Source organism: Lolium rigidum, chromosome 2, assembly GCF_022539505.1.
Source record: "Lolium rigidum isolate FL_2022 chromosome 2, APGP_CSIRO_Lrig_0.1, whole genome shotgun sequence".
In the NCBI taxonomy this organism is placed as follows: Eukaryota; Viridiplantae; Streptophyta; class Magnoliopsida; order Poales; family Poaceae; genus Lolium; species Lolium rigidum.
The window spans coordinates 285,368,921-285,391,726 of NC_061509.1; the positions used below are offsets into that span (position 1 = coordinate 285,368,921).

A 22,806-nucleotide genomic window follows, 5' to 3' on the forward strand; every position below is an offset into this window, starting at 1 on the left:
CCGGAGAGCGCTGCAGCACATTGATGTCATTGTGCGAGCCAGCCATTCCGAAGAATGAGTGCCAAATCCATGTATCATGTGAAGCAACAGCTTCAAGAATGACTGTGCACCCCTTAGAATGACCGTTGTATGCCCCCTGCCAACCAAAGGGGCAGTTCTTCCACTCCCAGTGCATGCAGTCTATGCTGCCAAGCATCCCAGGAAACCCCCTGGAAGCGTTGATTGACAACAGACGAGCTGTATCCTCTGCATTAGGTTGCCGGAGGTATTGTTCTCCGAACGAACCGATCACTGCTCTGCAGAACCTGTACATCGCTTCCAAGCCGGTAGATTCACTCATGCGCGTGTACTCATCTACGAAATCACCGGCAACGCCATATGCGAGCATCCTAATCGCTAACATGCATTTCTGGTACGAAGAGAGGCCTACCTTGCCAATTGCATCCACTTTCGTGTTGAAGTAGTCGTCGTAGAGCTTGACGCCATCCATTATCCGGTGGAACAACGGTCTGGACATCCGAAAACGACGGCGAAACATGGCCGGCGTGAACAATGCCTTTGGTTGGAAGTAGTCGGTGAAGAGCTGGTCGTGGCCGCGTTCTCTTTTGCGGTCCAAGGCGGCCGCGCGCCCCGGCAAGGACCCCCGGTGCACGGGGATCTGCGAGACAATGTGCTCGTGGATGATCAACGCAGCATCCGTGAAAAATTCGTCGTCGGAGTCCTCGTCTGACGACGTGTCGATGAAGTTCTTGAAGAAGTAGTCGTCGTCGGCTGTCCACCATGATCTACGGATGAAAACGGACAAATTTTAGTATGCCCATTTCAACGAACACCTCGCAGGCGGAGGCCATCCAATGTGTCCGTAGGGACCTGCGGAGCCATGGCCGTCTCGGCCGACTTGCGGTCCGCAAACACGGTGCACGAGAGCTCACCTCCGGTGGCAACGGCGCGCGCTGCGAACGGCGGGACGTCTCGAGACGGTGGGAGGACAACAGCGACGGCGACGGCGTCCTCCGACTCTGCTACGACGCGGCGAAAGCAGCGCGGGGCCGCGACCTATGCTTCCGCCCCGCTTGCCGGCGTCTCGACGACGGTGGCCGGCGTCGACGCCGCTCACAAATCGCCGGTCCTTGGCTGGCGGCGGAGCGGCGGGAGATGTATGCGAGGGGTTTGTGTTTTGGGAGACAGACAGGCGGGCAAGGGGTGACAAGGGGAGGACGCGAGCGACCAGCATTCGGCGTCCGCGGCCACGCAAACTCGTCCCAGATTTGGGCCGGGGTTTGGGTCGTCCTGGACGCCGCGGCCATCCGTTTTAGGGATGGGTCCACGCGCTGGGACACGCGGCGTGATTTAGGTCACCCCGTTGGAGATGCCCTAACATACGACACCTGCTGATTCTCCACGGGAAACGCTAAAATACAGCCCGAAAATTTCCTCAGCAAGCGTGCTAAAATGCAGCGCGTTGCACGGACGTGACATGTTTTGCAATACGATGAATGAACATCTCAATGATCAAACAAATCAAAATAAGAACATCAATTTGTTCAAATCTCAACCTAGATAGTTCAACACACGTGGACATAGTTCAACTGACATAGTTTAAATGCAAAGGACAAGTTCAACACAAATGTAATTCAAACACAAAGAAAACACATCACTTGCCGCTATTTTGTTGTTCCTCTTCTTCGGAATCTTGGACAACGGTGCTGGCATGAACCGTTGAAGGTGATGGATCTATCAACGAGGCCATGAATCCTCCCGGTGGCGCACACGTGAGCTCTATATGCCACCCATGTCGTTCATGCCTCCATACCCACCAATACCTTCAAATCTTGCTGGTGCCGCTCCCATGCCGCCCATGCCATCATACCCTCTGATGCCTCCAAAGCCTCTCATCGTTTCACTTTGAGCTTTCAAGTAGTTTGTCATTATCCTTTTTTGGCCAACACTTTATCGCGCGCAAGGTTTATGTACTCATTTTTTCCTTTCATCCATGTTAGAAGTGTCAATACAAAAGAGATTCCTCTCTTCATCCACTAGGTGTTCATGTTCAACATTTGCCACCTTCTTCTCCTCCAATGCCGCCATCCTCTCCTCCAATGTGATCCTACGTGCCTCGGTCGCGGCCTCCAAACTCCTAGGCTCCTTCCTCTCCCCGTTTGCTTGTTGTGTCGGCAACCGAGTGTGGAGCGGAGCTTCTCCTTTTGTTGTCATCACTTGATCCATCATCAACTACACAACCCCTACAAGAGTGAGGCTGGCAAAGGATGAGGCCGGCGAGGCCGCCACGGGCCAGCCGAGCGCGGGGCCAGTGACGGTAGGGCGAGGGCGGTGCGGGCAGCACATGCATGCAGGTGGGCACACGTCGCGGCCAGGGGCGTCGCGTGGTGTCCAGGGGCGGGGCGGCCAGGGGCTGGGACGGGGCAGGTGCGGCTAGGCGAGGTGCGGGGGCGACGCTGGGCAGGGAGCGACCGTGCGTGCCATGGCAAGGCGTGGGGGCGGGGGGGCTTGGGCGAGTGCTGCTAGCTCGCGTCGACGCACGCGCATGCTGTTGCTGCTTGCGCGCCATGGTGATGCGCTTGTTGTCGCACGCACACTAACGAGGAAAAGCGTCGCTGACACGTGCCACACGTGTGCGGGAAGACGAGGCTGGCGAACCGCGACACCGCAAGACGACAACAACCTAGTCCATGGAGGCGAGCGCGGCGGCCGGCGAAGCTGGCAAGGCGGATGGCGGACGTGGGCACTGGGGCAACGTGGTGCAGCTGGCCCCGGGACGGTGGGGCCGGCCAGGCGCATGGCGAGCGAGGGCCGGCGAGCAGTCCATGGCGGAGCTCCTTCATAGCCGACACCATGTCCATGGCGGAGCTTCTTTGTGGTCGAGAAGCTTTCTTGTATAGCCATGGAGTAGATTAAGGAGAGAGATTAAATAGGCTCCTGAAAACATACGTTCTGCACGTCAGCTTTTACGTCGTGGAGCCAAAGTTTGCATCAGTGGAAATAAAAAGAGACAACAACGGAACATACCCGCTAGAAATTACCGAACTAAAATGCTTTAAAATCCGTGCCATGCAAGAATCGAGTGAGCCCAGATAACCAAACATCCCATTTTTTTCTTCTCCACTCATGCATGAAGGCTACCAAACACGCCCATATAGGCCCACCTGTACGCGAGGGTGTTATTTTCCTCCCGTAGACAGACAGCCAACCCGTTCTTTTCTTCCACGGGCCGCGGTGCCCCTTCTGCCAACCCGCCGGAGGCGCGCCGCCTTCCTGACCCTACGCTGCTCCGCCTTCCCATCTCCGCCAGCGTCCCTACACCGAGACCTGGCCCCGAGCTTCCAGCGCCGCGTCTCCGACCAGGAACTGCGGGCGGCACCTCAAAACCCCAAATCACGGCACTAACCGTCGGTCGACAGGAGCACCACTCTCCTCAAATCACTGGAGCTGCAGGTTAATCTCTTCCAATCACATAATCCCTCCCTCTAATCTCTGTCACGAGGCCACGATCCCCCTTTTCCCCTTTTTGTTCCTTGCTGTTGCACACGCTAGTTGTTTGACGAAATGCACATAAGCACTTGCAGGCTTTTAACAGTTCAACATCGACTCTGCTCTATGTAGTTTCACAAGGAGTAAACGTTCTCCCATTTCAGCAAATTTAATTGTACGGATTTTAAATTGATTTTTTTCACGCATTGTCTATGTTTATCAGCCCGCTTCATCTAGCCAGAATGCGTGGCACTGTAACCTGATTGCAATTTGAAAGGGGCACAATAACCCCAATGGCTTTGTCCCAGGGTTTGCACATTAATAAAGAAAGAACATCTAGCTTACAGTAAATGATAGTTATGTTTGAGACGTACGGAATGAACATCTAGTTTTTGCAGTTTCCTGATGTGTTATTACTTTTTTTTTTTTTGCCTCTGCATGCTGTATCAGATGAATCATCAGCATCTGCAACAAGAATATGTGCTTGCATGGTTAACTCCCTGCTGACAATCTGCACAAGTCTTTTGTTTTTTGAAGAGGTTTCTAAATGTATTACGACTGGACAGAGTTTGCCAAGCACATTTCCTGCATATTCTGCTGGTTCTGGTACGCTGCTTATGCACAATATAATATATTTGTCTCGTTGTTGTATTTATTATGATTTTATATTCCCTATATGTGCGACAGGACGTTCAAACTGTACTGGCGCTGTGGTGCATCACATGTACTCCAAACATCTTCAGGCTGCACTCCGTTGGAGCTTATTGGTGGCCTTCCAAGAGTTCAGGTATGAAAATTCCACAATGTTGAATAACCTCTTCGCAGTCTGACACTAATAACACGGTCGTAGCGGGTTGATTCCTGCCAAAAGTGTGTATTATAATTCCTGAAGTAGAGCAAATTGCACACGCTGATGAGTCGCTGCAGATCATAATGATCAGCTGAAGGTATGCTGAAGCGGAAATTGGAGCAGCGAGCGTGTAAATATAAAGGAAGATGACACCGAGAACTGTATTGTCTATAATAATGTTTATATGACATCACAGTTGCAATCAGGTAGGGAACACTGTAGCCAGCCCAAGATTAACAACATGATACAATGCAGGTAATTGACCAGAAAAAGTCCATCACAACACCTAGATAATGAAAATCGTAAAGAAAGACGGAAAACACACTTCAGAAGGAGGGACGAAGTATGCACCATACATCTACGGAAAAATCTTCTGGCACGATTCGGTGGTGGAAAGAACATTAACTGTAGGAAATCGGTTCCGTTATCAATATCTATACCTTCCATTTTCCGTTCAGAGCCGACCTTTTCCCTTTGAAGGATGATTAGTGCCATCTTTGTCTGCCGTCTTGTCACCAAGACTTCCGCTTTCTTCTGTAAGACACATCTCTAAGCTCTGGAGCACTTCCCTCATCGAAGGACGATCGGCATGAAGTTTAGCGACACATTTCTCAGCAGTCTCAGCAAACTTGTTGAAGCACCATGGAGCAATCTTTCCTTGAAGACAGGGATCAACCAGCAGATCAAGGGTGCCCTTCTTCTTAAAATATAGAGCATATTCCACCAGGTTAAATTTCTCTCTTACAAAAGTAGGATCCAAAGCAGCCCGAGCAAACAGGACCTCAAACAGCATGACTCCAAAAGAGTACACGTCAGATTTCTCTGTTAGCTGCATTCCGGGGTTAAATTTAGGATCAAGGTAACCGCACTTTCCGATACTGCGTCGTGTGCTCATATCCGTGTAACCTTGACGCGGTGAGACTGCATGTGTTGATAGTACACGCGGAAGTGCTACCATGGCGACCAATCTCTTGTCTAGGAGAATGTTTGTCGTTGTTAAGTCACAGTGGACGATGGAACACTCGTGAAGGTAGTGCAGGGCACGAGCTGCACCGATGCAGACGCCTAGACGCTGCCTCCAAGTAAGCGGTGGCTTCTCTGTGTTGTAGCTGTAAAGTCTCTTGCGCAGGGTGCCACCAGCCATATAGTTGTAGATCAGTATCATCTCGTCATTCTCTTTGCAGTAACCGATCAATGACTCAAGATGATCGTGGCGGAGATTTGCCATCTTCTTTATTTCTTCCTGAAACTTATCCACATCCTCCTCAAATCTGCGACGACGTTTGATAGCCACCCTGACCTTGGTTGCCCCGCTGTCTATCACTCCATCGTAAACTTCACCATATCCGCCCACTCCAACAAGGCGTGACTTATCAAAGTTATTTGTCGCAGATTTCATCTCCGGAAGTGAGAATTGGCGACACGAGTAGGATGACACACGTTGAATTAGTGCAACCTGGATCCCACAGGCGACAGAAGATTGCCCTTTTTCTTGAGCTGCTGCCTTGTTCCACCATCCCCAAGAAAAAATAGTTTGACTTTGTTTTCCTTGAACATGAGTTTTCCTGAGCGCCCGAAGACGTTCTGCCACATCGATCATCTCAGGGCGTCTATCCATTTCCATCCTCAAACATTCTCCTGCTAGCTTTGCAACCCCTTCAAGAACCTTCATGTTGTTCTGGCTTGAGATATCAACATCGAACAACTCTCTCACCCTGCTTATCCCTGTTGTGAGAGCTTGGGTGAAACATTCAACAATGCCGATCTCCCCCTTTTTTAGTGATGCCTTTTTCTTCGTGATCAGTTCGAGCAGAACGATTCCGAAACTGTAAACATCACTCTTCGAGGTAAGACGCCCATAGCGAGCAAACAAAGGGTCCATGTAACCTATGCTCCCTATTACATGCTCAGTGAAAAGGGTTGTGTCTGTGTTGACAAGTCTTGATATTCCAAAGTCGGATACTTTCGCATTCAAGTTGTCATCTAAGAGTATATTGGCAGGCTTGATATCGCCATGAATGACCTGAGTATACATTTGTGAATGCATGTAGCACAGTGCCTCTGAACACTCCACCGCGATCCGCAGTCGTGTATCCAACACGATGGGAATGCAATCATGGTGAAGAACCTCGCTAAGGTTCCCTTTAGATATATATTCAGTGACTATCATTAGGGCATTTTCCTCCGCGCAGTAGCCTATGAGCCTAACAACGTTCTTGTGGTTGATTTCAGAGTGGACTTTCAGCTCTTTGGCAAAATTTTCTTCTATATTACACAAAAATCTCTTGACCGCAACAGTACTTCCATCTTCAAGGTAACCTCTGTACACTTCTCCGAAGCCGCCTTTTCCAATGATAGCTCTGTAGTTGCTGGTAATTCTTCCTATCTCGCCCTCTGTGAAGCATTTTATATTATGATTATTATATGATAACCACTTTGGTCTGTCATCCGTTTGGATCATTTCTGTCACCCTACTTTCTCGAAGGTCCATCTTAGGAAAGTTAAGTAGCAAAGACTCACACACTGAGTATATCGACTTGACCTGAAAAATAGTTTCTGAAATTCTTAATCTTTTAGGATTGAACAGAGTTGTCAATAACAATAAGGGTACACTGCAAGAATCAAATGTTGGTAAACTGATCGATGTATGCCTATTTCAGGTGACCTATTTACTGTCGAAACCATTGATGTGGTAAGAGCGCACAGCTTTAAAGATAGTTTGTCATATAAGATCTACTGTAGCTGTTTCTAGGATGGGAAGTTGACCAAAAGATGAGTCTATTGCAGTTCAACATATAGATCAAGAGAATGCAAGCGCTTCCATGAACATATTCTCAAGGTAATCAGAGAGAGCTCAATCATAATATTTTAGTTCTTTGGTATTAGCTGGAGCTTCATGACAGGAAAAGAATAAGGACGGGTAGAAACCTACTGAAGCATATAATTGAAAAATTAGCATGTCAAAATACGAACCTGTAGAAAACTGTCTGCGGGGAAATATAGGATATAAAAATGGCCACAGTTGAGCCCAACGTACCTCTTAAGAATCAATTCAGCAATACAACTAATGGATCATCTCCTCATATCTGTAGCACAAATTGCCATGGAGTGGATCTGGAAGAGGAGGAAGAGATGGTCAACTGGGGAGACTTATTTGTGAAGGTTGAGGGGTAGCCATGCTTATGCTTTTCATCGGCATAACTCCATGTATGGTCTTATTGTCTCAACAGATTGATGAATTGTAAAGTCCATGTTGCTAAACAATATTCGAGAGAAGCCTGTTTAATCCCTATTGGCTTTGGAGCAGTTCTCCCTGAACTTAATTTTCGGTCTAGTTAACATCCCTAATGTAGCAAACCAGGTCAAATGGTCTCAACAGATTGATCAGTTGACATGGCTCATATTCAAGGTTGTTTTTGCCACCTAAGCAACTGACATCTGACTATTTGAAGATTTATTCCTTTTTCCCTTTCCTTCTTTCATTATTTAAGTTTCAGATTTCTATGATCCACTACATGTTTGTTTGCCTTGCCATGCTGTTTCAGATGCTTCATAAGCATCTGCAGCAAGAATATGTTCTTGCCTAATTGCCTGACCAGTAACTCATTGTTGACCAGTGGCGGATCTAGGATTTTACTTTAGGGTGGGGCAAATAGACATAATAAAATTTATCAATTCTGTAATTATTTTGAATATATCTAGTAATGAAAAATCTCATCACAATCATATAACAATCATGTAATAGAAAGAGACATGGAGCTAAGCTAGCACCTCATCTGATCGATTGGCAGATTGGAAATTGTGGAAGCTACCAGCAGACTCTCGGCTGGGAGTTGTCCTTGACTGCAGACTGCATGTGCCGTGCGACCTTCCTGCAGTGGCGCCGGCCGCCGCTCTAGACTTGCTCACTGCTGAAGCCTGAAGCCGCCGGCCATCAACTGTTGCCGTCCGTATTGATTTCTTTTGTTCGTGTTGCGATGAAGCGAATCAATGGTAAGGCCCCGTGCTTCTGGCAATGGATGAGGAGCCGAGAATTGAGATCGATCACGGCTCCGCGAGACGGAAGTTCGCGGACGATGGAAGGAGGAATCGAGAAAGGGATGAGCCTGGCCTATGGCATCTTTTTTCTCAGATTAAATACAGTAATATAGGCTAACGGCTAAATCATTCCACCCTGCTAGCTCCGTCCATGTTGACAGTCTGTATGGATCTTCTCTGTTCACCAGTTTTCAACATGTTTGTGAATGTTTTCAGATTGGACAAAGTTTGGCAAGCACATTCTCCGCGTACACTGCTGGTTTCCGTACGCTGTATGTGAACAGTGTGTAATATACGGTCTGTCTCGTCCCTGCATTAAAATTATGATTTTGTTTCCTTGGTCGCTGTGAGCCTGTGACAGGACGTCCAAACTGTATTGCCGCATCACATGTACTGTGACGTACGTACATCTTCAGGCTCCACTGCGTTGGATCCTATTGGTGCTCCCCCCTTGAGATTCCAAGTACATGCGAGTACGTGTTGATGTGATCGCCTCTTGGGAGAATGGAACTTTTGGACTCTTTCCAAGCCAAAGTTCAAAAAAGTGTTCTCGCTGTCATCTTTTTTTACAGATTTCTTTGTCATTGTCGTGAACATCTTAAAAAATTCTTGAATAACTCATCTGAATTTTTAGTTATGCCTGATTATATGATTTCTAAGGACATATGAGCGGTTCGACGCAAACGGAGCAAAAGTGTATGTTTGTGTTTGGGTGGTCAGAATTAGGGTAAAACCTTGACCCAGAGACCCGACGGAAACTGACCGCTGTGTCCGCGCCAACGCATTCGTCTCTCAAATTTTGGGAGAGAATACGTGGACGGTGAGGCACGTCAATACCGTTTTGCTGTCCGCTCTAAGCCTTTTCGAACCTGCCAGTCATTCACAGTGATAATAACTCTTGTTGATTAATATTTGTTGGCCAAAATGACCATCTTTGCACAGATGGTTAGGATTACATAAACTAAATTAGGACGATCGTATCTATTCGTCGTTGTGCCGCCTACAGGCCGCCAACATCGCCTGACGGTTCAGCACCGTTGGTTTGCCCTGATGGCTAGAAGCCATCGTTGCTCAAGCATCGGGTGTAAACCATGCACTCGTGCCGAGCAAGATGCATGGCGTGGACGGCCTCCCAGCGGTGCATGGTTCAATTTGCGGTCGTCACGAGGATATAGCGGGCACGTAGATGCACCTCCTCCTCCGCCCGTGCGCCGCGCCTGGCTTTACTCCAGAGCGGCGTCTCAGGGCCTCGTGCGACTGCAGTAGCTAAAGCCATGTGTCGCCGAGTCTGGTCTACACCTTCGCTAGTCTCGCCTCGGCCTATGCTCGGATAACCATCATGTTAGCCATTTTTGGGACAGAACCTGCCGGATCGTGGAGTAGCGACTCCGCGAAGGTGTTCGCGATCGCCGCCTGCGTTCCGGCCTCCGCATCGTCCCCATCCCCTCGACGTAGGGGTCGTACATCTCGTCCTGCCGGGCGTAGGCATCAGTCTCCTCGGCCTCGTACGCCGCCCTCGCAGCAATGTCGACGGAGTCGGGGTCGTCGGGAAATGGGCGCGCGCCATAGCGGACAGGCGGCTCCAGGCGCGGCTGTTTTCAGCCATAGCTGCTAGGTTTTTTGACAATGGGGAGCTAGGGTTTCAGAGGCCCTCATTACCGGGCGTCGCCGCCCATTTATAAGCTTGCCAAAGGGTCGGAAGTGTTGGGTGCACGCCAACTTCCCTCCGGCAGGAATCGAGGGGCCGCTACTTGCTATTAACACTACTTGATGGTGCTCGATTTTTTTTTTTGCGTCAAGCCACTGGAACTGCTCCCGATGCAAAGGAACATACGAACACATTCAATCGATTTTGATTTCCGCCATCCAACCCAAACAAATCAAAAATATCTTTTTTGTGTTCATTTTCTGTCGGGCCGCTGGAGATGACTAAGGGCATGCCTAATGCACTGCCCTAGTGGTAGTGCTTCACAACTTTAGCTAGGTTTGGGTGGTCCAAAGTATGTTCGGGTGAGGAGGCAGCCTCCTCTTCAAGAAGTGGGATCTTAAGCCTTAAAAGCATGATTTTTAGAGAGAGAAAGAGATACATAGTGTTATATTTGTGGGATCCATTCTCTCTTTTTTCAATTAAAATTGTAGTTTTCATTGGAGAGATAAATTCACCATGTTGTTTCTGACAATTTTTTTACATGGAGCAGCTAGTTGTGTATGCCACCATTGCTCATGTATGCCACCATTGCTCATGCTCTAAGTAGCTCAACACGAAATAACAAAATATTATCTTTAGTGGCGATAAAGTTAATCTTTTCTCGTATAATTTTGGGCTCAGGAACCAACCAATAATTGCCATCTCGGCTTACCCGTCAGCAAAACGAACAGTCCCTTTCTCCGTACCTGGTCAAGGCTACGTTAGGATCCTCTGCGCTGGTTGTTTGGCAAAAACTGTTTTTGTCATCCAAAGGTGTCATCGCAATGTGAACTGTAAGATACACCCATGCCACTTCAGTGAGATGAACAAGTAATGGTGTGTGTGTTTTCCTAGAGAATATCATCCACGGAACCATTTTTCTAGCTAGAAACGAAAGAAGTGTAAAACGTTTACACCACTCCTCAAAGAAAAGCAAACTTACATTATGCGGATATTTAGCAATTGTGTGACACTTTGGAAACAACCTCATTATTTCTTCACAGATAGAGTACAGAAGTAGAATACTCAGGAAAACATGCGCGTTCCTCTCAAATCAATTTTTTTCATGAAGTAAACACCACTAAGAAGACAACAGGAATCAGCACTTGCAAAGGACACACGATGCATATTATATCTCATGCAAACTTACCTAAACCGTCATTTTCGCATTGTTTGTGATGAGGCGGTCGGCCGTCCACACTCAGTTCTTCATTACATGCACATAAAGGATTTACACCTGGTTGATGCCTAGTTGCTCGAAATCAGCGGTTTCATCATTATTGTCAGCGTTTTCCGCAAACTAGGGCATGTAGTCGGAAGGTGCCGAATATGAACCCTCATTGTGAAGTTCCATTCAATGTCGTCGGCAACCTCAACATCAAGGTCTTTAAAGGTCATATACACCATTGTTGTAGACCTGTAATGCAATTTTTTTTTTGTTAAGAAATGATTCTGCCTCTACTCAAAACGTATCTTTAACGAATCTCAAACCTCTAAAGAATGTACACAAAAATCTCGAAGTTGTAGAAAAGATACCAGAAAGTGTCTTTGACACATGGGCACCGGTGCTCCTTCCAATTTCAGATTTTTGGAAGTTTTAAAACCTCACACTTCTATGTCTCTAAAAATTATGGTGTTAAATGTATAGATAGATATGTACAGTATGGGTGTATGCAAAAAAGTCCCGTTAAAAATACATTGTATTCGGGAAATATAAAAAAAACAAATCAGTGACAGTAAGTGGTAGTACAATAGTATTAAAATGGTATATCTTTTTGTCAGGAATTTGTTTATTTTGTATTTCTCAAAATTTAAAGTGTTTTTTATCGGGATTATTTGCGTAGACTCCTCCTGTACATATCTATCTACATATTTAACGCCATAATTTTTTAGAGAAATAGAAGTGTTCGGTTTTGAAATTTTTAAAAATCTGAAAGTAGAGGGAGCACTGGTGTCCATGTGCACCAAATTCCTATCCAAAAGATACAGACAATAAAAAACAAACTTTTGGAAGATGAATCCCTATGATGATAAAAGCACCCAACCACCCACACAAGGTATGAGTTGTATATTCAGCTGTGCCTACACTTCACAAACAATCCTGGCCATGCTTCTCTCTCCTGCAACACACACAGACTACACCACACAACACATGCTTCGCTCTCCTCTTCGGTTCTTCCCCCCACTCCTCCCTCCCCTGGCCGCGAGCGATCTCCCCCACTCTCCCCCATCTCTAGGGTTTTAGCGCCCCCATTCCGCCCGCCCGCCATTCGATTGGGATCGCCTCCCTCCTCTCCGCCTCCGCCGCCGCACAGATCCCGCCGCCACCTCCGCCTCCGCCTCCACCGCCACCTCCCCTCCCCGCTCCACTAATCCCGGCCCATTCCTCCCGGAAAGATCGGTTTTTTCCGTCCCTCCCTCGCGCCTCACCCGTCCCTCTCTCCTCCGGCGGTTCCACCCCAGAAGATCTCGCCCTACTCTCGATCTGATCTCGCGGCAAGAACGGCTGCTCTCTCTGCGTGCGGTGCGGGAGTTGGTGGGCGAGATCTCCGAGGCCGCCCGCGTGCGCGCTCCGGTAGCTCCCCGAAACGTCCGGTCTCGGGTGCCCATTCCATGAATGGATGGGCGGGAGTCCACCGCGACGTCGGGGCCCAACTACTCGCCCTTCTACGTGCAGCACCGCGGGATGGGCTCGCCCCCGGCGCCGGGACCGGCCGCCGGCGCCTTCCACGCCGCGCCGCCCGGCGGCTACCGGCAGCAGCTTGACGCCGTCTCGGCCGGGTACGCCTTCCAGCAGCAGCCCTTCGGGGCCCCCGCCCACATTGGGCAGGGAGGGTTCCACCACCAGAACGCCTCCTCGCCCCACCTGCTGCCGCCGCCCCCGCAGCAGCAGGAGCAGCAGCAGCACCAGGGCGCCGATGGCGGCGGCATGGGTGGTGCGGCCGCCGACGGCAAAGGGGATCAGCAGGGGAGCGAGGGCGGCCAGGACGAGCAGGTGAAGAAGAAGCGCGGGCGGCCCAGGAAGTACAAGCCTGACGGGTCGGCCACGGCGCTGGGGCTCTCCTCGCCGTCCCCCTCCACGCCCCACTCGTCCGGCTCCGGGATGGGGGCGATGGTAGCCACGCCGGGCTCTGGGTTTGGGCCGGGCGCGATTGTTACCACGCCAGCTTCAGGGGGGTCTGGTTCGGGCGCGCTGGCAGAGAAGCGGCCCAGAGGGCGCCCGCCTGGGTCCGGGAAGATGCAGCAGCTGGCTTCGCTTGGTGAGCGCTTGCATCCCATCCTTGTGTGTTTCATGATGATGATTGTGTTGCGCGCTTTATGCTGATATTAGTATGTCGAGTGTCCTAGTGTTTCTGTTAATGCTACGGAGACGATCGCTTTATGGCATTGAGGATAATGCATTTCCTATATGTTTTCGGCATGTATCTGGTAGCCATCTGTGTAAACATCGCAATTATATGATGCCGATAATGCTATAGTATCATTTTTCATGATAGCTTTCCATCATAGATATGGAAACAATCTGGCTTATACTATCTAATATCTTGATAAAATCCGGAAACCATGTTTGTATTGTTTCTCTACTTTATGCTTTTCCTATATTGCTCCCCAGTACCACAGTACCTGTCCATGATTAGTTGGTTGTTACTCACCTTTTTCTATTGTCAGTTGGGATATGCTGTTAATTCCAAATACGATTATCCACATTCTTTTTATGTAGTCTCCTGCTACACACTACATGTCTTGAGTCTTGACCTTTCTCTAAATGTTATGTTTTTTTTCTAATAAATGTGATTTTTAACTGTTAAGATGTTCAAACTGAAAGAAATAACTTTACTCCCTGAGATCATGTTCCGTATCTCTTGTATCGATGAATTACTCAAGGTGTATGTTGACTCCATTCTGTTAAGAAAGCTGTTTGCATCTGCCTTTTCCTTTAAAAACGAGAAAGAGGTACACATTTGCAGTACAGCCATTTTCTTCTCTTTGTCATGTTTGCTTTTATTTTATCTTTTTCAGGAAAGTGGTTTCTTGGCTCTGTAGGAACAGGCTTTACTCCTCATGTGATTATTATTTCAGCCGGAGAGGTAGGTTCAGAGTGATCAATAAATTTTTATCAGTTCTACTGTTTTCTAGTAGTGGTGTGCAGATGTCCTGACAAACGTTTTTATTTATTTTGGTGTTATTATACCATTAAACTGCTGGACTGTTGGTTGCCACAAGCGATGCAAGATTCTATCTAATAATGCAGTAAATTGCCTTCAAATAGATTTGCCATGTGTTTTATATCGGTTCAGTTTCCTGTGGAAGTAAGATGAATGTGACAGATGACGTAGCAGAAAAGGCAAATGCTTAATTAATCAATTGACTAGTGTAAAGCTATTATTTGTTTTCCGTAAAGGAACTTCTTTTATAGCACTTGTCAATTTGTCATATAATTATTTCCATAGGTCGCATTTAGTGTCTGTATACATTAATTCCAGCCTTTTGCACAGATAATTAGATGCTATGGTCAAATCATGTTGAAACTTAAAATGCAAGTAATTGGATCACACCAGCTATAGTAGCATCCATGTGGTGACGTGCAAGCTAAATTATCTGGACAAGTAGATAGCTTTTTTGTTTGTTTGTTGAGAAACTGCAGTGTATCTGGCTCTTTTTTTTTTCTACAAAATACTTCATAGTTCCTCGAATTGTTGTATATGCCTGGCTGTTTTTCGATTTTAAGTTTCGTATATGTGCAGGACGTTCATGCCAGAATAATGTCTTTCTCTCAACAAGGCCCAAGAGCTATTTGCATCATTTCAGCAACAGGAGCTGTCTCCACTGCTACCCTTCTGCAGGATTCAGATTCTGGTTCAGTGACATATGAGGTATCGTGCTCTAGGTGTCTTGATACTTAGTGTTGTTATAGTATCCTACTATGGCATGCAAGCTTTTGTTATTCTCACGCACTCTTATTTACAGCAAAAGATCTACTCCCTCCTTTCCAAATTAATTGACGATACATGCATATAGACAAAGCTGTTTCAATTAATTGAAACCGAGGGAGTACCAACTATCCTGTACTTTTCCGTTCAGAGTTAAATATACCTCTGTCCTGTACTTTGGCCCAGGTCAAGAGGGCTGAGCTCTCTCAACTTGTTAAAATGATTTACTGATGGTTGTTTCAATAACATGTTTGGGGGTACAAAGATTTTGACTACACATTGTTTTTTATATAAATTACATCATTTAATGTCTAAATCGCAAATGTGCTTTAACTAGTCGCTCCAGATTTAGTTTTCATTTTTTTTCATTGAACAGCTGACTTGTACAGTTTTACCCTTGAGCCTCAGAAGAACTATTTTGTCCGCATTTTTATGTGTTGCCGTTGCTTTGGCAGGGTCGATTTGAAATCCTGTGTCTTTCTGGATCATATTTGGTGCTAGAGGAAGGCGGTACCCGCACTCGAAGTGGAGGCCTTTGCATAGCTTTGTGCGGTCCTGACCATAGGGTTATTGGTGGGAGTGTTGGCGGAGTCCTGACAGCAGCTGGAACTGTTCAGGTATTGCAGTCTATGCATGACATCTCATCCAATCAATCTCAGAATTTTGGTTATTTTATGTGTCTTGTCTCCTGTACGTAGTTACTTTTCCCAAACTAGGAGCCTGTTATGAGTATTGTATATTCTGATTTATTGTGGTTAAGTTAATCTGTTGGTTCTAACCGATCGATCGTGCATTGCCCCAGGTGATAGTGGGAAGTTTCATGTATGGTGGTGGATCAAAGAAAAGCAAAGCCAAAGCAGAGCAACACATGGAGCAGAATCAAGAGCAGAATGGTGGCGAGGAAGATGCCCCCACGATGGCGCTGTCAGATCACAACATGCCGCCTAACCCGATGAGCGGATGGCCACCTGGCCTGATGAACCAGATGGACTCTGGGTCTCCTATGTATGGGGGGCCACAGAAAAACCAAGCCAAATCTGAGCAAGACATGGAGAATGAGGAGCATGATGGGGGTGGCAGTGAAGAGCCCCTCGCAATGGCACCTCCCGAGCACAACATGAACATGCCGCCCCACCCGATGGGCGGATGGGCACCAGCAGGCCTGATGAGGCAGATGGATTCGAGATCTTCCAACATCGACATCAACTCCATCCGCGAGTAGGTTGTTGCCCGAGAAACTAGTCTTGTTAGAGGAGTTGCTGCGGATTCCTGATGCGGCAGTCGTGATAGAAACCCTGCTTATCGATTGTACTGCGAGATGTTGTATTAGAATGATGGATCCTGCGTATTATATAGAAGAAGAAAGAGAAGAGACCTGGGTATTGAGTTGGTACTTGCAGCTGCTGTTGTTTGTCTCTGGGTTAACTGATCTCCCAATCCTATTTGTTTTGATGGAATAATGCTGGAAAAATACCAATGTACTCCTTGTACTCTGCTGTAATGCCACCTCATCCACCTACCTTCTCTACCCATGTATGCTAGCTCCCTGCCAAAGATTGTAAGCTTTGAACATGATGGCTTAATTCTCTAGAGATGCTTAGTATTAAGGGTATTAAACCATCATGTCTCCATTTTCTCCACCAATCCCATGTTGGCGTAGTGGCTTCACTTGGTGAGAAAACAAATAAGAAGAACTCGCTAATAACGTTATCCGATCTCTTTTTCTGGAAGAGGATCCCAATCTATTATAGAAGTTCTCTCTTTTTCTGGAAGAATCTATTATAGTTCAGCAGAATTACAAAGCACACCAAGCATAATACAAATTACATCAAAGTTCTTAAACCACGTAACGACCACTACCGTAACTAGAGTAAGCCAGCCTGGCGTTGTTGATGACAACTGGGAAGCATCGTGCACATGCCCCTAAGATTAGGGCATTGAGCCCTTCAATTGAGTCATTGACAGGAAACATGTAAAGGGTGTAACGGATCGAATTGGATATTGTCGTTTCCATATTATTTTTAACGGATTTGGATTGGAGCTGATAATGCTCGATTATATCGGATTGAAGATATGGAGCAGATTCGGATCGAACTCGGATTGGAAGAGGATATTTGATAAAATACATACATAAAATAAAGAAATATGATTCTTTTATTTAAAAATTAAGTAAAATACGTGTAACATCAGACTATATCCAAAGTTGCACACTTGTTTGTACAACAAATCAACTTTCCTGCGGACACAATATGCATAGTTGAACCCATAGACTAACTCTGTTATCTAGGTATTTGGGGTTGGACAAATTTTATCGAATTATCCAAAAAGTATCGGATATTATAAATACCATATCCTCTACCGTATCCATTAGATATTCGCTTGACCAATATCTGCATCCGCATCCATATCCGGTGAATTGCTAAAAATACATATCATATCTTCGAAAACGGATGCGGATATGGATATGGATCGGAAATTATCCCTATCATTTACATCACTACAAACATGCAACACACACAGGCTAAACGAGATCCACACCATTCGGTGGGAGCAGCGACCCTACCCTCTTCAACGCCATCGGTTAGATCGCTGCCGACGAGGTGAATGAGGATGTTGGTATTACCTTATGGTGAGACCGAAGTCTCCACCCCTCCCGCTGCCGGAGCATTAGACTGGGGAGGCGGAGACTTATCGATTACCTGATGGATATGACGACAATGACATGGAAGATGGCAACGCCGTCTAGGATGCAACCCTAGATTGTGGCATTGTTCTTCTTAACCACGCTAGATCTGAATGACTAAGGAAACACAAATTAGTCATAATCTTGGATGAAAAGACACCAAAGACGCAAGTCAAATATGGAATTCAGAGTTGTTCGAATCATCAAATATATTATTATTACACAACCAAGGTCTGGTGACCACGGAATAATATAGGATGTTCCAGTGAGCAGTTTTTTTTTGATAAAGGGTGCTTCATTACTCAAGAAGTTTAAGTAGTACACCCAGCTTCTGCATAACTAAAATGCACACAGCCGCTCAAAGTATCAAAAGGATCAAACAAAAAAGTTCAAAGTCGAAAAAGGTAAAACACTAGGATGTTCCAGTGAGCAGTTACACTTACTGTTGAATTGAGCACCGCCATAATGCCGGCCAAAGAGTTGCACGGTAGGGGAAAATGCAAATTAACATGGCAATCAACAAAGTGCTTGTAATGGTACAGTAGATGAAAGCATCCATCCCTTTTTTGTGTAGTTATGATGTCAAAGCCTTTTGACGGAAGATGTGAAGAAAACGCGGAAGTCTGAAGAGGTTCTCCGTTGTTGACAATAGTTGTCTGTCGCACAAGAAAGGAGGAAGAAGAACTGTGGTTTGTTAGTGGTAACAGGAAGCACGACTGACAGATAAGCTGCTACGATGAAACTCCGAGACAGAATATTTACCCTGTATTTCGTTGATCGGAAACACGATCAGTCAATAAAATCATTCGGGGAAAAACATGATAAAATTGGGATGCTCCCGGGCTTCTTTTGCTACTGCCTCTATCATCGCGATAATGCAGGGGCTGTCTTCTCGGTACCAATCGTTGCAGTCGAAGCTGACCGACTCGATGCTCGCGAGGTGCTTGATACCGACAGGGTCTTTATTCGTTAGGCCAGCGTAGAACCCGAAAATGAACGAAAGGCCATGCAGCATCGGCATAGCTCCTTCCTGGAAGATAACCCGTGGCATGCGGCTGTGAACATAGAAAACGTTGAGGCTTCTGAACCCTCCACCGCTGATGGCTACCGTCTCTCTCGGGACGACCTCGAACCTTAGATGGAGAATGGACAGGTTTGGCATATCCTGAAGAATCTTGAGACCCTCCTCTTGTAGCTTGCAGATCCTGATATCCAGGTAGGTGAGGTAGTTCAAGTGATCCTTGATCCACAGCGGGACGTGCACATGTATACTCTCAACAGTTAGGCCCTCTTCAAAGGCTCTATCCCAGATCGAAGCAGCCATTGGGAAGGTCAGGATCTGCCCGGCTAGCAAATGCATCAGATCACTCTTCTTCCAAGCTTGGCGGGCGCACTCGGGCAATCCCGCCAGTTCTGTAAGCTTCCCAAGTTCCCATGGTAGCGTGAGTTTGGTAACTCCTGGTTGCAAAATCTTGAGTTTCTTAAGCCTTCTTATCTCTTTTGGTACCTTGCGCACTAGTGAACGATTCATGAGTAGTCGCTCCAGACTCCGCAGCTCCCCGATCCCACGAGGCAGCTCCTGGATATCTGTGCCAGACAAATCCAGAGTCTCCAAGTGCTGGAGCTTCCTGATCTCACTGGGTAGCTTTGTAAGCTCTATCCCGGCCAGGAATAGGCTCTTCAGTTGCTGCATCTGCCCGATCTCACTAGGCAGCTCGGTGCATGATACCCGTTGAGCTTACGTCCAGAGTCTTCAAATTCTGCAGCTTCCCGACCTCACTAGGCAGCTCTGTGAGACTTGTTGAGCTTACGTCCAGAGTCTCCAAATTCTGCAGCTTCCCGACCTCACTAGGCAGCTCTGTGATGCCTGTTGACCTTACGTCGAGAGTCTTCAAATTTTGCAGGTGCCAGACCTCATCGGGTAGTCGTTCCACCTCTACTGTACCGAATTCCAGTGTCTCCAAATGCTTCAGACACGCTATTTCTTGTGGGACCCCACAGAGCCCTAACAGATGCCTCAGACGGAGCAGTCCACTAACATCCATGAGACGATCTTCTTCTAGAGTTTGCTTGCATTGAAGGTCTAAGACTCGTAGGAGTTTCAACTTCTCCCAGGGGACGTTGTTGGTATCTTCAAAAACAACCAGGGACCGAATTATTTAGCCGGCTTTCTTTGGAAACACATCTCTTTTCCAGTGTTATGCAAATTTGCTTCGGATGCATCCAAAACGAATCATGTTTGTAATGTGATGCAAACCTGCTTCATATAAAAATTAAGTTTCTTTCACACACATCATGATTGTGCTTCCATACAAAATTTGGGTTTCCGTATCATGAAGAATATGCTTCCATGTGAATAAATTTTGCCTCAATTTAACAGAAATATGCATATAAGTTTGCTTCCTTATGCAGCACATTTTGTTTCCAATGCTACCTTACTTTGCTTCCTACGTAACTGAAGTTTGCTTCTATGAACAAAATACAAATGTTTACGGTGATACTGTTAGCTACTTGCTTCCTCCATTGTTCATGTTAGTGCTCTACAACTTCTGCATCATCAAACTAAGTTGATGCAGATTCTAGTAGACTGCATCCTCATGGTTTGATTTGCCGTATAGCCCTTGACGGATGAGGCTGCACCACACTTTCACTTGAAAGCCGTTTGCCGAAGAATGCACCACAGGGTCGACATCATCAGACCACACGAACCAGTCCTGGGATCAGCAGCATGGCCGCCCAAACATGCCAAAAGTCCATGACGGAGATTGTCTGCTATAGAACAAAAGAATATGCCATAAACATAGGAGCATTGTAGGCATGCATGAAGTAAAATTTAAAATACAATAGAAGCATAATATATGACAAGTAAGCAAATCTTTACTGTGGTGAAGGAAATATGCTACCATGAAGCACTCTAATGCTAGCTAGCGGGAAGCAAATATCTACGTGGTAGAAAACATGTAAAGTGGAAGGAGGAAGCATGTTTCACACCACGGTTTCTGCATAACAAAATGTATGTCAAGCTGTATTGATGTTTGCTTCCTTATTCAGTGCAGCCACGGAAGCACGACTACAAGCAGAGGGGGAGACGAGCCACAACAAGCAAGGTGAGCAAGGAGAGGAGGCAGTGCAAGGGAAGGGGTGACGGCAAGAAGATGAATTTGGTTGCAAGCTTGTGGCCCCGTCGCCGTAATGGCCCTGGTAGGCAGGTGATGCGCTGCCTGTGCGTGGTACAGGAAGGCGCCGCCGTAGTACTCGACAATAATGCCGAGATTGGAGATCTAGATTGCCACATACTATGAACACATGCATGGAAGCCGCACTACTAACATTGCTACTGTGTCTACAACGAACTAAAATCTAGCAGATGCAAAATATACACATATATATGAACTCACGGATTTTAAGTCCTAAAAATGCAGTAAAATGGAAAACATTGGGACCGAGTTCAGCTGCTATTGTCTTTCTCTCGAATCGTGTTGTCATCGGAGAGATCGACAGGGCTGTCGTCAACGGTTGAAACATCAAACGACCTGCTGCTTCAGACGGATCGAAGACGTCGCCGGCTTGGTTGAGACGCCTCCGACGCCTACTTCGGCTGGCCGCCTGCCCCGGCGACATCTCTCCGCGGTGGAGCGGCATGCCTGCCGGCACACGAGCAGGTGAGGTGGAGGTGTAAGCTAGATGCGGCGTTGTGGTGGGAACGAAGGAGCTTCCAGCAAGCAGCGGCGGCGGAAGCGGAGCTAGGTGATGGCGTGATGCTAGGCGGGACGGGAGGGGAGCAGAGCTGGGCGATGCGAGGAGGAGATGGAAGCGGGCGATGTTGACGAGGTGTGATCAACGCGCTTAATTATGGGACAATATCATCTCACATCGGTGCCATTATGGAAAAAATCTGATGCAAATCAAATCGTTGATTTCAGACGATATTGACGGCATCGGGAAGGTCCGACGATTTGCTACCTATCGGACCTCGTTAGATAGTGTTTACCATAGATTAATGCAGAATCGCCTATCATATCACAATAAATTAATGCAGAAAATTAATTGGCACATAATGCAGCAGATATGTCTTGCACATATCGTATCACAATCATATCTTTGACATTATTCTGGTCTCATCTTCCGCTGCTATATATATGTCGTAGCCTATTTGGATGTGCATCAATTGTACACCCTCGCTTACTAGCCTTTGTGCCTGTTTATTCTCCAAGACATGGGAGTCCTCAAGGTGCAAATTCTACTATGCATGCTACTGCTCACGTCGCTTCTTTTTGTTCCCGGTAAGCGACGTCTGGAAATTTCATACTCAATGCATTGTCTTTACACTATTTGTGCGTTTGCCACTCATATAAGAAGACCAAGGCACTCTCTCAGTCCATTATCTATTGATTTGCCACTCATATATTAACTTCTTGCTACATTACACATCTATCTATTTTGCTTTTGTGGATCATTGCAGAACCTGATATTTTTTTCATACACCATATTATGGTGGTTGTTTTGTAGGATCGGAAGCCGAGATCTGCAAAGAAAAGAGCGAGACCTATCAGGAGTATCCATGCTATGACGATGCATGTTTTGAGGCCTGTCAGAAGGAGGGATTTACCCAGGGGGGATGCACCGTGGTCAGCTATAGACCACCTGTAGGGATGTGTTTCTGTCAAAGAGAATGTTGAACAAAAGCACGTAGCACCTGTCGTAATATGTAATATGGCTGAGTAGTACACTGAGTTGACAATGGTCAATACCTGAAGTTAAGGCTTTAATTTACCAAATATTTCTTGAGCTTTTTTAGGTACTCGGTACTCGCGTGTTTTTTTAGCCATTGATTATGACACAATTTATTTCAGCCGTTAACTAAAACACGATGAAGTCTACCGTTAGGTGTCTCTACCAATCTCGATAAAAATTCTCTGCGACAAGGCCGCAGCGCACATACCAAAGAGCCTCATAATCTCCCTTATCAGTACATCTTATATCTTTTTTTTTGAAGGAAGTACATCTTAATTAAGAATTTTTATCCGTCCAATCTAGACGCAATCTGTCTAAAGCCGTCGGATTTACGTAGGCGTGACCCTCCGACGCGATCACGTGGTGATGAGTTCGAATCACGTAACATCCTTGA

At 46.6% G+C, this 22,806-nt stretch overlaps 2 protein-coding genes across 2 annotated transcripts; both read left to right on the forward strand.

The window, feature by feature from the left end:
* The first annotated feature begins 2,690 nt into the window (after positions 1-2,690).
* On the forward strand, positions 2,691-7,645 carry LOC124691086. Its single transcript, XM_047224368.1, has 8 exons — positions 2,691-2,779; positions 3,197-3,453; positions 3,940-4,095; positions 4,177-4,276; positions 6,572-6,653; positions 7,000-7,031; positions 7,127-7,178; positions 7,432-7,645. The coding sequence occupies exons 1-8, from the start codon at positions 2,691-2,693 to the stop codon at positions 7,504-7,506; spliced, it is 843 nt and encodes a 280-aa protein (XP_047080324.1). The 3' UTR covers positions 7,507-7,645.
* Positions 7,646-12,640: 4,995 nt separating this feature from the next.
* Positions 12,641-16,485, forward strand: LOC124693594 (AT-hook motif nuclear-localized protein 9-like). The gene is made up of 5 exons (XM_047227078.1): positions 12,641-13,324; positions 14,085-14,152; positions 14,810-14,938; positions 15,451-15,612; positions 15,798-16,485. The coding sequence occupies exons 1-5, from the start codon at positions 12,682-12,684 to the stop codon at positions 16,215-16,217; spliced, it is 1,422 nt and encodes a 473-aa protein (XP_047083034.1). The 5' UTR covers positions 12,641-12,681; the 3' UTR covers positions 16,218-16,485.
* The last annotated feature ends 6,321 nt before the right edge of the window (positions 16,486-22,806 follow it).